This window comes from Opisthocomus hoazin, chromosome 38, assembly GCF_030867145.1.
Source record: "Opisthocomus hoazin isolate bOpiHoa1 chromosome 38, bOpiHoa1.hap1, whole genome shotgun sequence".
Lineage (NCBI taxonomy): Eukaryota > Metazoa > Chordata > Aves > Opisthocomiformes > Opisthocomidae > Opisthocomus > Opisthocomus hoazin.
Genome location: NC_134451.1, coordinates 1,597,536 through 1,614,694, shown reverse-complemented (window position 1 = coordinate 1,614,694; position 17,159 = coordinate 1,597,536). Strand labels below are relative to the sequence as shown.

The window sequence follows — 17,159 nt, the reverse complement described above, 5'->3', positions numbered from 1 at the left end:
GACATCACTCAGAATTCAAACCTAGCCGCACCGAGCCTCTCACTCCGGTGAAGAGCGTTAGAAAGCAGGGGGTTTATTTTCTGCCAAATTAACGCGACAGATGATAACAGACATGTGTGAAAGACAACAACATGTGTTAATGACTTCTTGGAAAACTCATGAATATGCTAAGCATTTCTCAGAAATATAATGAATATGTATACTGTGATTGTATTTAACGAAATACAATCACACGAAAACAGACATAGCAAGGCTATGCAAAAATCTAAAGATCTACAGCAAAACTAGTAATACCTACAAATACAGGCAATGATTTCAAAAACCTAGCCTTCAGTAGGATCTCAATAGAAAGGAGGATGAAGGAAGTCAAGGGAAGTACTAAATAAAAGAGTGGCAGCAGACTGAAACAGATGTGGAAAGACAACTTAAAAAGCCAGGCTTCTTAAGGTGCCAGTATTTAACATGAACGTTTCTGTATTTCAAGGTCAGGGCTGCAACAGGTCTGCTGTCTGTGCATACCAGTGAGAGATGACCTGCTTTTCACCCGCTCAGGCACTGCACCTACGCTTAGTCACAGATCTGACGGGTTTTTTTAAGTTTTCCCCTCGAAGATGTAATAGACAACAGGGCACTCTTTAAGTGAAACTACATAGCAGTTCTACTGATTTAAATACAAAAAGTTTTCTCCTGTGGTACATTCACCCACAAGAACTTTAACACCTCTTGATAGAAAAAATAATAAGAAACATGAAACTTTAACAACCTAGCTTCAGTGGGATTTTCTCGTTTTAGTTTTAACAAAGCAGCTGTGTGGAAGTTGCAAGCTGTCCTTATAGGTTAGCAAACTTAGCAAGGACAAGACAGTGACAAGAGCAGGAGCTGCAACCAAGAACCAGCGAAAACCAGCTTTGCAGTTTTGCAATGAGATAGAACGAACCAAGCGTGCGCAGCACTCCACAGGTAACTCATGGGCAAATGAGGAAGACTACCGAAAGAGATGAAGTAACCACCAAAGACCACCAGAGACCACTCGGGAGCTGTAATACACCTGCCTAAAAGAGAATTTGAATAGATTCATACGCTCTCGGAAATGTAACGATTAATATGCATATTGTAGTTCTATTTAACCTGAAATTAAAGCATGTTTGGCACACACGTTTGGAGGAGAGATCCCCCGTGTGCCTGGTGCCGTAATAAAGGACACCTGGTTAACAGTATACATTGTACTGTTAGGTTATTACGGGATCTGTGAATCACTCTAACCAGCATTTTCCTTTTTGACTAGAAAATGAAAATCTTCAACAGCAGATAGCCCTGAAATAAGCTTCAGTCAAATCTGGACCAAATACAGGGTGTGCGTTATGATATGACACAGATCTGGACTTGACTCTTCAAAGCAATCATGCACTAAGGAAAATTTTGGGTTGTTACGCAGAGTTTTAGCTAGAGTCTTGGCAACCAAATTTGGGACATGAAAGGTATTAGCACTACAGTGCCACGTGCCGTAAAGAAAAATGCTCTTGCAGTTCAATTCCAACGCCGCATCCTCAATGAAATTGAAGCTGCTGTGTTTGAGCAACATGGGTGGAAATCTCACCTGCCACGCTGCAGTGACGCTGGAGCATTTCTTTACCTTGTAGTCTCTTTCCTCAGGCGTCGTGAATCTCTCCCAGAGTCTGAGGCAAAGCCCATGCATTTCTCCTGTTTGCAACAGGGGATGTCTGAGCCGTCACATGGTGGTTTGTTGTGGGGCACCATTTGTACCCTGGATTTGCCTTCATAAATGCATCCCTGTAATAGAAAGAAAAGGAAAACTTCCAGTCAGGTCACTCATGAGAATGGACTATCCACAGGGCAACAGAGTGCACTGCTTGTAATGGGATTTAAGACCGTAAAGAAACCTTCAATAGCTTGATTCTTAACAGTTTAATCACATGTTTAGAGTCTGACTGCCAACACAACCGAACAAAAGAAACAGGATGATAAGAAGAGTTGTATTTAAAAAAGCGAGGTTTCTCTTTACCCACCTGACTGTCTATCACCCAGAGCAGGCTGAAGTTCTGATCCTGCAAACTGCTCCCCACCGCTTCTCTGCTCACCTTGGCAAACAAGGACAGCTGTTCCCATTCTTTTGCAGGTACAATATTTCCAGATGTACACTGTAGTTTGAACGAAATGAAGACATACATTTAGTAATACATGCAGAATGATCCTCCCAGACCAGCCACAGAAAAAACCCCCACGACCAGGATCACCTCATTTTCAGGAACTTCGGATAAATCATCCCCGTGTTCCCACCAAAATGTACCACACTGCATCAAATCAACCAGGAAAAAAAATCTTCAGGTAACGCTGACCCACAGACACGCTGTATCTTCAGAACAAGGTGGCTGTAGGAAAGCTGCACACTCAGGGCTGCGACCCCTCTCCCCTCACCCCTTTTCTCTCTCCCTCAGCCTGGGCTGGGAGCTCATCTCACCAGGGAAGGACACCAGGGAAGGACACCAGCCTCACCGAGGGACAGGGAGGGGAGAAGGGAGCAGAGGGAAAGGCAACGCAGAGAGGAGCAGCTCTGCCTTCCCTCGCTCAGCCCACAGCCTGCTGGTGCCTGTGCCCGGGGGCTCCGTCTCCGTCCCCTGCCCCTCCCCAGCTCTGGGCTCACCCCCGGGGCTGCCCCGGCCGGGTCCGGCTCCAGCAGGGAGCTCCCCCCCGCCCCCCCAGCGCGGCCAGCAGGCAGCAGAGCCCCCAGTGCCCGCCCCAGGGCCCCACTCCCCTCAGCGGCAGCCCCAGCCCTCACCTCAGCCGGGGCCTGGACTGGATCCTGTCCCTGCCACACCAACATGGCCACCCAGCAGGCCCTGCCCCGGGCCTACAGCTCCCAGCATGCCCCGGGAAACAACATGGCCACCCAGCAGCCCCTGCCCCGGGCCTACAGCTCCCAGCATGCCCCGGGAACCAACATGGCCACCCAGCAGCCCCTGCCCCAGGGCAGGCCCCGGGCCTACACCTCCCAGCATGCCCCGGGGCGCCCCCCCACTCCCTGCCTTCCACCCTCTGGAAGCCTTTTCTTTCTTTCGTAACAGCTGAGCATTTAAGCGAGTAAATCTCAGAGGTGCTCTTGTTTCTTCTCAACAAAGCAGCCATCTCCATCTGCTCGGGGTCCCATCTGCTCCCTGTCCCTCACACAGCAAGGAGGGTGACAGCCACCAGCCCCTGTGAGCTGACAGCTCGCCAACAGCCACCGCGCAAAGGGACACAGCCCCTGCTCAGACACCACGGGCCTCTGGAATGGCTCTCCAGAAAGGTGCACAGGAGAGGGACAAAAGCAGGACCAGGTATCTGCAAGATCAGAGCAGAATGAGGAAGCCAAGAGCGTAACTTGCAACACTCCAAAAGTGAGAAAAGACACCAAACTCTTCTGAGGATGTCACATCATCATGGCAGACCAGTGCCCGTGCCTGCACGCCAGCAGGACCCACCGAAGTCTTACTCCTGAGATTTTCACCATCTGTGGTGGAAAGCCACTGGGTTTAACTGACGCCTCCAGCCCTTGGGACAGACAGACAGATGAGAGGCTGACCGAGGCTGTAAGGAAGAAAGAACCCCATGCTACGTCTACATCACCAAACGTCTCCAGGCACATCAGACCTCAGCACGCTTCCCAGTTCCTCACAGCTCTACTCGGCTACTGCAGAAATAACTACTCCATAGCACTGTCCATTGCCAACAGCAGCCTGCTGCAAACTCCTTCCCGTAATTTCGCTCACTGACTGCAGTCGTGTGCATACAGACAGGACCCAGTAAGGAGTGGCACAGCAGGGAACGGGATTTTTGCCAAACTTGACAAAGACACCCTGTGAAAATGACATCCCTTCTGTCTGAGAGAGCAAAAACAGCTTTAGTAGCGGGGCGGGGAGGGGGGGAAGCTGAAAGAAGTTCTGTAGCATTTTTCAGTATTTTCCCTTGGAACAGCTTGAATGAAATCAACTGAATGAAATCAAGGTGCAATCATGCCTTGTGACTTTGGCCAATGAAATCCATTAAAAATTTAAGGAAATAGTTTATACTTTAAAAAAAAGCAACAACCAAACCAAACACCACAGCTGCATTTCTAGCAATTACTGGAAATCTGCTGACATAAATGTTGCACATTGCAAAGCTAAAGCACAGCCGCACAGAGCTGTTTGGTGGTTGGAATAACCACAGCGTGTGCTGTGCTGTGCGATTCACTGCCCTGTCTGCTCTCTGTCGCATTCCCTGTGCTGTGCTGCTGCGTTCTGTGGTACCGACTGCCCTGTACCCACGGTCTGTGTGACACTGTCACAGAATCACAGAATCACAGAATAGTAGGGGTTCGAAGGGACCTCTGTGTGTCATCTAGTCCAACCCCCTGCCCAAGCAGGGTCACCCAGAGCAGGCTGTAAAGCACCGCGGCCAGGCGGGTCTTGAATATCTCCAGAGAAGGAGACTCCACAACCTCCCTGGGAAGCCTGGGCCAGGGCTCCGTCACCCTCAGAGGGAAGAAGTTCTTCCTTATGTTCAGACGGAACTTCCTGTGTCTCAGTTTGTGCCCATTGCCCCTTGTCCTGTCGCTGGGCACCACTGAAAAGAGCTTGGCCCCATCCTCCTGACACCCACCCTTCAGATATTTATAAGCATTTATTAGGTCCCCTCTCAGCCTTCTCTTCTCCAGGCTGAACAAGCCCAGCTCCCTCAGCCTCTCCTCGTAGGCGAGATGTTCCAGTCCCCTCATCATCCTTGTAGCCCTCCGCTGGACTCTCTCCAGTAGCTCTTCATCTTTCTTGAACTGGGGAGCCCAGAACTGGACACAGGACTCCAGATGAGGCCTCACTAGGGCAGCGTAGAGAGGAAGGAGAACCTCCCTCGTCCTGCTGTCCACACTCTTGCTAATGCACCCCAGGATCCCATTGGTCTTCTTGGCAGCCAGGGCACACTGCTGGCTCATGCTCAACCTGTCGTCCACCAGGACACCCAGGTCCCTCTCCACAGAGCTGCTCTCCAGCAGGTCCACCCCAAGCCTGTACTGATGCATGGGGTTGTTCCTTCCCAGGGGCAGGACCCTGCATTTGCCCTTGTTGAACCTCATCAGGTTTTTCTCTGCCCAACTTTCCAGCCTATCCAGGTCACTCTGAATGGCAGCAAAGCCTGCCGGTGTGTCTACCACACCTCCCAGTTTGGTGTCATCAGCAAACTTGCTGAGGGTACACTCTAACTCTTCATCCAGGTCATTGATGAAGAAGTTAAACGTTTAATACTGGGCCCAGCACTGACCCCTGGGGCACACCACTAGTTACCAGCCTCCAACTAGACTCAGCGCCACTGATGACAACCCGCTGAGCTCTGCCATTCAGCCAGTTCTCAATCCTCCTCACCGACCACTCATCCAGCCCACACTTCCTGAGCTTCCCTAGGAGGATGTGATGGGAGACTGTGTCGAAAGCCTTGCTGAAGTCGAGGTAGACAACATCCACGGCTCTCCCTTCGTCTACCCAGCCAGTCATGTCATCATAGAAAGCTATTAGATTGATCAGGCATGATTTCTCCTGGGTGAATCCATGCTGACTACTCCTGATAACCTTATTTTCTTCCACTTGCCTGATGATGGCCTCCAGAATAAGCTGCTCCATCACCTTTCCTGGGATGGAGGTGAGGCTGACCAGCCTGCAGTTCCCTGGGTCCTCCTTCTTGCCCTTTTTGAAGATTGGAGTGACATTGGCCTTCCTCCAGTCCTCGGGCACCTCTCCTGTCCTCCAGGACCTCTCAAAGATGATGGAGATTGGCTCAGCAATGACATCCACCAGCTCCCTCAGCACTCGCGGGTGCATTCCATTGGGGCCCATGGATTTGTGGACGTCCAGATCACTTAAGCGATCCCTCACACAGTCCTCCTCGACCAAGGGAAAGTCGTCCTGTTTGTAGGCTTCCTCTCTTACCTCCGGGGCCTGGGATTCCTGAGGGCCAGTCTTAGCACTGAAGACTGAAGCAAAGAAAGCATTCAGTAGCTCTGCCTTCTCCGCATCCTCTGTCATCAGGACACCCGCCTCGTTCAGCAGCAGCCCCACATTGTCCCTAGCCTTCCTTTTGCTGCTGATGTAGTTGAAGAAGCCCTTCTTGTTGTTTTTGACATCCCTTGCCAGCTTCAATTCCAGGTGGGCTTTGGCCTTCCTCGTCGCATCCCTGCACGCTCTGACCACATTCCTGTACTCTTCCCAAGTGGCCTGTCCCTCTTTCCGCATTCCATGGACCTTTCTCTTCTGCCTGATCTCTGCTAGAAGCTCCTTGTTTAACCATGCAGGTCTCCTGCCTCCTTTGCTCAATTTCTTTCTCAGGGGGATGCATTGCTCCTGTGCATGGAAGAAGTGTCGTTTAAAGAGCGACCAGCACTCATGGACCCCCCTGCCTTCAAGAGCCCCGGCCCATGGGATTCCTCCCAGTAGCTCCTTGAAGAGGGCAAAGTCAGCCCTCCTGAGCTCCAAGGTTTTGATCCTGCTTATCGCCCTGCTTCCTCCACGCAGGATCCTGAACTCGACCATTTCATGGTCACTGCAGCCGAGTCTACCTCCAACCTTCACATCCTCAACCAGTCCCTCCTTGTTTGTTAACACAAGGTCCAGCAGCACGCCTTTCCTTGTTGGTTCCTCCACCACATGCATCAGAAAGTTATCATCGATGCTCTGTAGGAACCTCCTGGATTGCGCCTGCCTAGCTGTATGGTCTTCCCAGCTGATGTCAGGGTGGTTGAAGTCCCCCATGAGAACCAGGGCCTGTGACTGTGAGGCTGCTTGCAGCTGCCTGTAGAAGGCCTCATCAACCTCCTCCTCCTGGTCAGGTGGCCTGTAGTACACACCCACCGTAATGTCACCCTTATGAGCCTGTCCCTTAATTCTAACCGACAAGTTTTCAACTTGTTCCTCATTTGCCCCCAGGCCAAGCTCAATGCATTCCAGTTGCTCCCTCACATATAGAGCAACTGCCCCACCTCTCCTTGTTGGTCTGTCTTTCCTAAAGAGTCTGTAGCCATCCATGACAGCATGCCAGTCATGCGAGTTGTCCCACCACGTTTCTGTGATGGCGACCAAGTCGTAGCCGTCCTGCTGTATAATGGCTTCCAGCTCCTCCTGTTTATTGCCCATGCTACGTCCGTTGGTGCAAACACACTTGAGCTGGGCTGTCAATCTCACCCCTGGCCTTGGCACGCCAAGCCTAGGCTCATCCCTAGTGAGCTGGGCAATATCCCCTTCCCCCTTCGAACCTAGTTTAAAGCCCTCTCAATGAGCCCCGCCAGCTCGTGGCCAAGAATTCTTTTTCCCCTTTGAGATAGCTGAGTTCCACCTGTCGCCAGCAGGCCCGGTGCTGTGTACACCTCCCCATGATCAAAGAAGCCAAAATTTGACCAGTGGCACCAGTCCCTGAGCCACCTGTTAACCAGGTGAGTTTTCCTGCCCCTTTCAGTGCTGTTCCCTGCCATTGATGGGATGGAGGAAAACACCACCTGCGCCCCGATCCCTCAACCAGTCGCCCCAGTGCCCTGAAGTCCCTTTTGATGGCCTTGGGACTTCTTTCTGCGATCTTGTCCCCGCCAACCTGCATTACCAAGAGGGGGTGGTAATCAGAAGGCTGCACCAGACCAGGGAGTTTCTTAGCAACATCCCTAACCCGGGCCCCAGGGAGGCAGCAGACTTCCCTGTGGGATGGGTCCGGTCGGCAGATCGGGCCCTCTGTTCCCCTCAGAAGGGAATCACCTATGACAATGACCCTCTTTTCTTTCTTAGTTGAGGCAGTTGTAATACGTGGGGCTACATATGAATATACATTCCATGTTGTTTTCAGAATACACCAACGATAATGCCCTGATTCCGAAGAACTCATCTGTTATTGTCAGGAGAATCCCTGCCAGAGGAGTCACAGCGACCAGCAAAACATACGCTGCGTAGGTATCTGTAAAGCATTGCCTGCTCGGTTAGGGGTTTCAGGGTGTTAACTTGGTTTATGGATGTCAGTTCACAGAGGCGTTCAGGTTGTACCTCTCCTGCTAAAGCTGCTGTTAGGTTTTAGTGGAATGGGGTGGATTTTAACGTGTGTCCCCCAAAGCAGACAGACATTTTTAGGCCTGCTGGGACATGGGGTTCAAACTCCAACAATGGTAACTTTTAAGATGATGCTGTTGGGTTTGTTCTTGGGCTTGATTGTTCCGAGACCCAAGCGGTAATCCCGTTTCCTCTGTGTGGAGAGATTCCTTATTCTGTGTGTTTGCTTTTACTGCTTTTGCAGTAGAGAGGTAGGCATTTGCGCTGAGTGTAAGCTTACCATCAGCTCCATGCTCCAGAGAGTCTGATTCTCAGTGTTTGATTAGTTCTTGCATTTGGGGGAGAGGGGTGGGATATGGCAAGTGTTCTTACACCCCAAATCTGGGTTTTTTTACACACGAGCTATAGAGGGAAGACCAAGGGCTGCCAGCTGGCGACCCATGCAGACAAGAAGTTTAGAACTCGTAATTTGTGACGAAGTAGACATGTGATTTGGGGGTTTTGTTTTAGTTGCACTGAATGTCCCAAGAGAGACCAGTTAATGGATGCAAATAAATTTCCACATTCACTAGACTATCAGAACACATTGTTTTGGTTTTCAGGTTCTGTAATCTGCTTTCACTGCTTTAAGTTGGGTACAAGTGCTTGATTTTAAATTCTGATCACCTTTATTTCTTCTTCCAGAAATTGAACTGAACCAGGGAGTGGAACATCAAAAGCAGTACGTAAAAAACCAATCTCACACTTTTCTTCTGTAAAACTGTACTTAATTTTAAACGGTGTAGCCTTGTGCTAATTTTCCACGCATTGCCTTCCAACATGGTACATGTTGTAAATGCACTGTATTCAATTCAGCATCGTAAAAACCAAGGAATGCCATCACTGGCACAGTTCTAATGTGAATATTGGTATCTGTGCCTAGTAATGCATTGTATTTCATACTGAATATGCTGGAATAGTTCCTGTATGATTTTGTGTTGTACAGATAATGCAGGATCGTTTTTAGATCACGTAGGTTCGAGGTTTGCACAGCTGAGCATGGTGCCGTGTTCTACACCTGTCTGTCTGTAGCTGGTTAAATGAATGCTTGCATAGCTTGTTGTGTGCTTTTTGTTTCTTGCAAAAAGAATTGTTTGGAGTGTATTTTTTTCCATTTTCACATTATATCACTTACCTTTTTTTTTTAAATATGTTTTTTTGCCTAATGGTTTTTGACAATGTTATCAAAAACCATGGAGAACCCGTTCTTGTTAAACCTGGTGTCCTGTTTCTTACTTCCGACGTGGGGGTTCAATCAAATATGAAACCCAACATATCCGATATGTTTTGAGGACCGTTCTTGCAGCTAAATGATTTCTTTTCACTTTCTTAAAAAGTGGGTGTTTGTTCTTAAGCCTGTATAATTGAAATGATATTGTTTGGGCCCCTCTGAGTACATCAATGTCTTTCATAGATTGCTGTGAACGTAAATGTAGTTACAAAACGTGGGATTGTCACGTGGTGCATCTGTACTTTCCACTTTACATGATGAAGGAGTTTAGTTTCACAGTTTGCCTGCAAATGAAAGCATATAAAGCAGAGTGTACAAATTCTGGCAGCAGGTTAGAGGCTGGTGCATTTGTGGGTAAAATCCCTGTCATTTCTCCTAACTTCTGCCTGCAGTCCTTTTTTGGTCTTTTTTTCTTTTAAGCAGTGTTGAGCATTTGGCAAGGGTCTCTCTCCGAGATATTCTGGAGGAAGGAGTAGATCTCAAGTGGCTTTGGTTGTTTTAGTTTCTTCTCCTTCGTCACATGGGCACTCTCAGGCTGTCAAAGGTTTGGACTTTGTTTGGAACAAGTGCAAATCACACCAAGTTGGAAATGCCTCTTTCAGTGACGCTCAGAGGATATAGTGCAGACTTTCAGACTACAGCAGAGGTTAACTATTGCTGTGTTTTGATTGTAGAACTTCAAAATGTGTTTCATTTTTTGTGAACAGGTTGGTGACTCTTCTGCATCTCTTCCTCTGGCCCAGCTTATTAAGGTACATATATATTCTTGTCAAATCCTTAAAAAACAAAAGAGTTTCCTTCATATTTTTAAATCTTATACTGTGATCAATAGCTGGATCACTGTTTCAATCTGAACACAACATTACTTTAATTTATAATAATTTAAAATATTTATTTGAACCTTAAAGTATGAGTATCATCTGACACTGTCCTTTAAAGAGAAGCTCCCACTTTGGGAAGGTAGAAGGTGAGCAGCTTGTCAGACTCAACATGATGTGGCAGTATTACTCATTTTCAAGACACAAAGAAGAAGAACTGTAGATGCCGTTTACCATTTCTAACACTTTTCATTAATTTTGCATTGGAAACTAACACCATTCTCAGAGAAGAATTCAGTTCCTGTAAGTTGTGGACATTTCAGTGGGGTTTGCAAGAACCAAAACAGAGGCGTTTCTGTAACAAGGACAACAGCGCTGTCACGAAACGTGTCCGTGGTTCTGTAAAGTCCTGTGAAGTTTGGCTCTAAAATGTGAAACACTGTCCAAGTGGTGTACACATTTCAGCTTTCTGGAAAACGCAAATATTTCCAAAAAGTGCAGGAACAGAAGATAAAGCAGCTCAAAACTGTTACGTACTCGACCTCTTCAGTGCAGACCGGCTTGGCATGGAGGCAGTGTGTTACAGTCAAAAGTTTTCTGGTTTATTATTACTGTGTATTAAAGGGCATACTTGAATTGTGGTCTATTCCTGGAAATATTTTGTGGGTTTTGGATGTCTTCTGGAAACTATTTGGGTTCCAACAAATTGGTCAGGTATCCATAAAGTTTTCTGTAAGTGTTCGTGGAAATGATTTCAAAGATGTTGGTCTGGATTATGTTACTGTTGAGAAAAAACTGTGTGTATGAAACAACCATTTAATACAATGCTGAAACGAGTGGGCGCTTTTCTGAATGAATACATATAAAACCAAACCCACGAGTGATTGATCTCAGTGATAGGTGCTTGAAGGTCCAGACCCTTTACAGTCGCTCCCTTAGAGCCTGCTTGTATCTGGAATAATGTGTAACAAAAATTTGAACAAACAGAACTTTAAAACAAATCAGATGGCTTCACTGATTTGAAGATCTAGTTCTGCGTAAGGCTTCTATTACAATTTGTATATTAAAAGGGCACAATCACCTGGAAGAAAGTGCAGGTTTTTCTTACAGTAGTTCAAGAAGTCAGCAGGGGGGGAGCATGGTCAAATTTCAACTGAAAAGAATCTTTTGTCTTGCTGAGTGACTTTAAAAAATTTGATTGCTTTTAATGCTTCCGTGTCTGAAGCTGAATTTCATGAAGCAGAAACAACTGCCCCGACTCTTCAGCTGGGTGTCCTTTCAATGCCGTAAAATGGAAATAAGGATACTTGCATACGTCTTTCTCAGTGAAATGTACAGTGGATGTCTTCTCCTTCAAATAGTCTGGGGCGTAAAATCCAGTTTAAAACCACTGAATACTATAGGCTTTTCTACGCACAGGTTCAGTCCACTCAGAATAGAATTGGATTGGTTACACAAGTCCTTCTGTAAGGCCCAAACAGAGCCTAAGGACTGGAGTGCCCAAGAATGCTCCTGTCAAGTAGATTGACAGGTACATGAAGACCATGCCATGGCATGAGGACTCTCCAGAACATCTCCAGGACAACTGTCTTTTGTAGAAGCAGCTGTCTTCATGCCCCCCAGCCAGCGCTGTGCTGTTCTTTGCAGGACGGGATGAGCGATGTTGTCTTTGCTGTGTGGGCTGAAATGTGTTTCCAGTGTGTGTGCCAATAACTGTCTGCTCAACAGACTGCCAACCTGGCTGCAGCCAATGCTTCCGAAGAGGATAAAATAAAGGCCATGATGGTACAGTCTTGCCAGGAGTACGATCCCATCAAGTAAGTGTTGAGAATGCCAAATCTTTTCTTTGGAGACTATGGAAAGGTTGTAGAGATGTTTGTTTTAGCAAGAGAGACAAAGAATACCTTTTTCTTTTTTTCCCCCAAAATCTCCAGTTACATGAAAAGACCCGTGGGTCCACCTCCATCATTGTTCACTTGCCTTTACTGCGGAAAACCGGCCCACTATAGAAAGAACTGCCCGACAAGTGGGGTAATGTTGTGGGGGACTGTTGCGGTGGGAACGAGGACTCGATCAATATGATCCATAACAGTCACCTTTATTAGCAGAGAATCTGGATTATATGGACAGCACTCGGTACAGCACTCGGTTATGACAGGTCACTATTCACAGAGCGTCTATTAATAGAACACCCGGATTATATAGGCAGAACTTGACTATGATAGGTTACTACTCATAGAACGTCTGTTTACCTGCAGCCAGCCTTGGGGCATCTGTTTATCCACAGCCGGCCTCTCGATGGCCTTGAGGCCTGTGCTGCTGCAGAGCAATCAAGTCCATATTCAGAGTGTCTGGGCTGCTCACAATATGACCCTGTTCTTCCAGAAATCCCACAGGGGACCTCTGGTGTTGCTCAGGTTTCCATGTTTTCACCTTGGCAGTCACAGGACAAATGCACGAAGACTCCTGTTAAGAATTGTTTCTCTTGGGGTGAAGTACAGAGGTTCTAGGGCAATGTTGCAAAGCTCCTCAAAATTCAAGGGAAACCTGGAATGATAAAAGCAAAATTTTCTTTCTTCTGGATCATAGACATTAAAGATGAGCACAGATCTTTCTTGGTTAACTTTCATGCCTATTTTTATCTATTTCACTATTACTGTAAATTTTTCTGGTTTGAGCTCTTTTTAATGACAGTTCACAGTTTCCAGTGTTCCGTATAAAACCAAGATGATTCTGTTGACCCCATCCACTGAATATTTGTGTGTTTTAATTACACAAGTCTCTGCTTGAGTTTTCATGCCACTGAACGTTAGTCACTGACTGTACACGCGTGAGGTGTGAATCCAGCCCTCGTATAGGGACGGTGAACAGAAGTTTCTCCAGTGACCGATTCAGGGCGCGGAATTGAGCTCTGGCTCTGAGCTGCGCTTTGGAGGAGAAGCGGGTTTGTGGCTCTCCCCTGCGTGGATGGTGAGCTCAGGGATATTTCACGCTTAAGGAACCTGAAGTTAAGCCAAAGAATGTCGACTGAGTGCAAACCACTGCTCAAGCCTTTGGAGCATCCTGGCTATATTCATTTAGGAAAAGAAGTATTTTAGCTGAGCAACCCTTACGCTAGGTGAAAGGAGAGGGTTACAGGCTTTTGCTGCTTCAAATCAACATTGAAAGGTCATTTGAAGTGTGGGCCTTAAGATGAGATATGTCTGCATTTCTTTTCTGAACAGCACAAAAATTTTGCACCTGCTCCGAGAATGAGAAGGAGCACAGGAATTCCGAGGAGTTTCCTGATTGAGCTGAAAGATCCCAACACAAAGGGCGCGATGCTGACAAAGACTGGAAAATACGCAATACCAATTATTAGTGTGTACGTATGGCCTTCAGTGGAGTGACCAAAAAGAGAAAAACCACGCGTAAATGTCTGAATGGTAATGCAGCCATGTTGGCCGGCATCTGTGATTACGAGGGAGGAAGCATTGTTGCCGTATCTTCAACTTAAAATCTGTGATACTTTCTAGTATTAAAATCGCGGGATCCTGCCCCTGGAACTTGGGTCAGCTTATGGCATTTCTGTATTTCTGCAAAACGTTTCAGTAGTGTTGACAGTGGGAGTCGTTCTCTTGGAAAGCTCATTTTGCTCCTGGTTTATGTTTCAAAGGCTTCTTGCAACATTTAACAAGTGGCTGTTGCACTGAGGTTTCCTCCCCCTCTGACTTTGAGCAAATCCCACATGTGAAAGAGACAAAAGTTCTCCTCTTGCTCTAAACTAAGAAAATACTACTACTGTGTGCTGACAGGAGTGGCTGTTTTAAAAAGCACTTGATAGCACTTCTGCTTCTCTGTCGTGGATCTCCTCGGGTAGAAGCCGTAACACAGACTTCCTTTGTTTATAAAATGTAATTACTCAGAGACTAACTTTATTGTGAGCCTGCAATTTACTCTTACCCCCTGGCAAAAGAGAGGTGGGATTCATTTCACCTGCTCTCTAGCTGTCAAAAAATCATTTTTCTTGTCCGAGCTAATTTCTTAGTAGATCCAATAAATGGGAGAGTTCTGCAGAAGGAAAATTGTTCCCCCTCTCCCTTCTAGTCTTGTGGCTATCGAAAAGTAGTTGAAACTGAATGCTGACATTTTAGAAGGCTGATGTGGAGTGAGAAGAATTCCGTCTATTACCTTCCTTTGATAAAATCCACAGCTTGGAGAAGTTTTCCTTTACCCACCTTTAACTTTTTTCCGTTTCCTTGCCCCCCCACCACCACCCCCTGCCTGCAGGGAAGCTTACGCCAGAGGCAAGAAGGAGAAGCCTCCCTTTGTGCCAGAGGAGCTGCCCTCCTCCTCCTCCTCCTCCGATGCCCTTCCAGATGAGCAGCTGTGCCTCATCTGCAAAGACGCAATGACTGATGCAGCCGTTACTCCCTGCTGCGGCAGCAGTTACTGTGACGAGTGTGAGTGTTACTGCCTTGTTGTTAGCTCAGTGCATCGCGTCTGATCTTCTGAGAGCGGAACGAGGAGATAACAACTTGGTTACCAGTTCTATTTGATACTTAGGGATACCCTGAGTCGGGAAGGACTCTTCTTGTACAAAGGGGGAAAAAAGACAGAAAGCTTCTTCCCCTTTTCACCTGTCCAGTTGAATCCTCTTCACGCACGGAGGGACGGCTATGAGAAGAGTGCACACCTGTGCAGGTGCTGACAGCGTTAGATACCCAATGCATTTAGTCTGTCCGCAGCCCTTTCTCTCTTAGAACGTTACATAGCCAGCTCTGGTGACTTTCTGCAGCCTGCAGCAAACGGATCACTGGGCATTTAATGCCCATTCTGCTCCACGGGAAAGCTAGCTAAACCCTTCAGAACGCAAAGCTACTCATGGTCTTTTGAGATGTGTTTTCTTCATTAACCTTGAGGAGGGTGACTTCTCACTGTACAAGACAAGGGAAAACAGACCAGTCGAAACATCAAGGCACAGCCTGCTCTGCATCTTCAGATGTGACAACAGTGAAATACCAAAACTGCACAGTTCTTTGCTGCGTACTAGAAATCTTCTGCACTCTGGAACCTTTATAGCTTCATGCTCTCAACTGAAAACCATAGTAACTCATGAACTGTATGGTGTTTTTACAACTGATTAGAACCCCCAGCATTTCCTTAGCTTTGCTAAAAACTATTTGGATGATTCTAATTTTTCACAGGTATTAGAACAGCATTGCTGGCATCTGAGGAACATACCTGCCCAGCGTGTCACCAGGCAGGCGTTTCTCCTGATGATTTAGCTGCCAACGAGTTCCTACGCCAGGTAACATGATGACTTTTAAATAAACAGTTTGTAAGCAAAGCCTGTCTGTAAAAAGCTGAAAGGGAAGAAAACATTAATTGACAGCTCCTTCAGCAAGGCTAAATTGAATAAATCTAAATGTTCTTTTCAAATACGTCGTTTGTTGTTACAGCAGCTTACAACTCTTCAGAGATGCTCTGGCAAATTGAGGTCAGGCTTTTGGTTTACAGGATTGCCTCCCTTTCAACTCGGTATTAACACTGAAGTACTGAAATGCAGACACTCGGGGTGACCAGTGATTAACATCAGTGTTTATTGGGATGCGTTCCTCTGTCTGTCTGTCGATGTATTTTAGGATTGATAGCATTTACAGGAATACACAAGGAATTTTACTCTCTGGAGGCTTTTGTGCGTCTATGGACTCAAGTTTTCTGTTACCTTTTTGTAAATGTTCTTCTGCCTCCAGGCTGTCAACAACTTCAAAACCGGAGCTGGCTACACCACAAGGTTCCTTCAGAAGATTCAGCAGCAGCAGCAGCAGCCACCACCACTCCTGCCTGTCGCACCTCCTGGACCCTTTCAGTAAGTAAATCTGTAGATCAACCTGAACAGAAAAGACACCAAAACGCTGCAGTTAGAGTCTTCTTCTTGAGCTCCCCCGCTAGCAGTTTGTGTGTCACTAGTGCCAGTCCAGATAATTGTGGGAGTTCTGGCTGCCGCTTCTGCTCGGAGAGAGGACACTTTGAGATGCTGGACGTGTGCCTCATGCAAGAATTTTCTTAGCAGTGTTGCTTGTGTGGTGCCCTTCTCAGTCCTTCAGTGCAGGTTTACCCTGAAGGAGGAACTTTTTCCACCTGATGCCTGGAATGCAAAGAGCCGCTCTGTCCAAAGCCTGTCAGGCTCCTCTGTGCCGTTGAACGCAAAGGATCGCAATTCAAAAGAAGCTCTGAGGCAGCCCCTGAACTAGCACACAAGCCTTTCCTCAGAAAACTTCTGTTGTTGCATCTTCCAAAATGGAGATGCAGCGTGGGGGCTTTACATATTCTAATGCTTTCATGCGCAACTGGCTTAAGAAAATAGCTGGTGTAGATTTTTTTTTTTTCCAGTTTACAGTAGTCAGGCTTTTCACACCTTGGACTTTATATTTCAAGTAGCACTTCAAAACCCTGTGTGAATCATAAAAATTTGTTTTTTTGTTTTTTTGTTTTTTGTAGTGCTGCCAATACCGCTATACCTTCTCCTGCTCTGGTGACTGCCACTGATGAACGTTCTGAATCTTCTTCTCTGTCAGTGAGCCGCTTCCTGGAAGAGGAGGTGAGTTGATTTCAAGAGATGCAGGGATTCCTCTATTGTACTGGAGCTCTATTTTCCACCCCTTTGCATTTTTTCACAAGGGCTATCAGGTTGCTGTCCTAAGACAAGCAGCATTACCGAGTCTCCTGGGCCCCCAAAGGCAATCAATCCCCACCACTGGTAAGTCAGTATTACTTTAGAATTTCTTTTATCGATGATCTTCAGGTAAACTGAGTGGGATTTTGTTCTGTTTCCTCTCCCTGCTCCCAAAGGTCATCCCATGAGAGCCGGTACAATTCGCCCAGCAGGCGCCAGACCAGGCTGGGAACTGTGAGTATCGACAGAAATTCGGTGTATTACTACTTGTAACCTGTGAAATGAGGCTGTAACACGTAACTGATGCAACAGCGGATTTGTAATGACAGAAGTGTGCACAGATAGTTGTGGAGAATACAGGTGGC

At 46.9% G+C, this 17,159-nt stretch overlaps 2 protein-coding genes across 2 annotated transcripts in view; one reads left to right on the top strand and one right to left on the bottom strand.

Moving 5' to 3' along the window:
• The window catches only part of LOC104330352 (MAP kinase-interacting serine/threonine-protein kinase 2-like), a 47,496-nt gene extending 39,156 nt beyond the window's left edge, over window positions 1-8,340 (bottom strand). Inside the window, exon 1 of the mRNA XM_075446107.1 lies at window positions 8,329-8,340. Within this exon, the coding sequence (XP_075302222.1) occupies window positions 8,329-8,340 (12 nt within the window). The remainder of the gene's footprint in view (window positions 1-8,328) is intronic.
• A 912-nt stretch (window positions 8,341-9,252) lies between these two features.
• Window positions 9,253-16,372, top strand: LOC142365370 (E3 ubiquitin-protein ligase RBBP6-like). The gene is made up of 8 exons (XM_075446105.1): window positions 9,253-9,330; window positions 9,993-10,070; window positions 11,865-11,953; window positions 12,071-12,167; window positions 13,361-13,500; window positions 14,406-14,578; window positions 15,323-15,426; window positions 16,244-16,372. Exons 1-8 carry the CDS (start codon window positions 9,253-9,255, stop codon window positions 16,370-16,372), a joined length of 888 nt encoding a protein of 295 aa, XP_075302220.1.
• The last annotated feature ends 787 nt before the right edge of the window (window positions 16,373-17,159 follow it).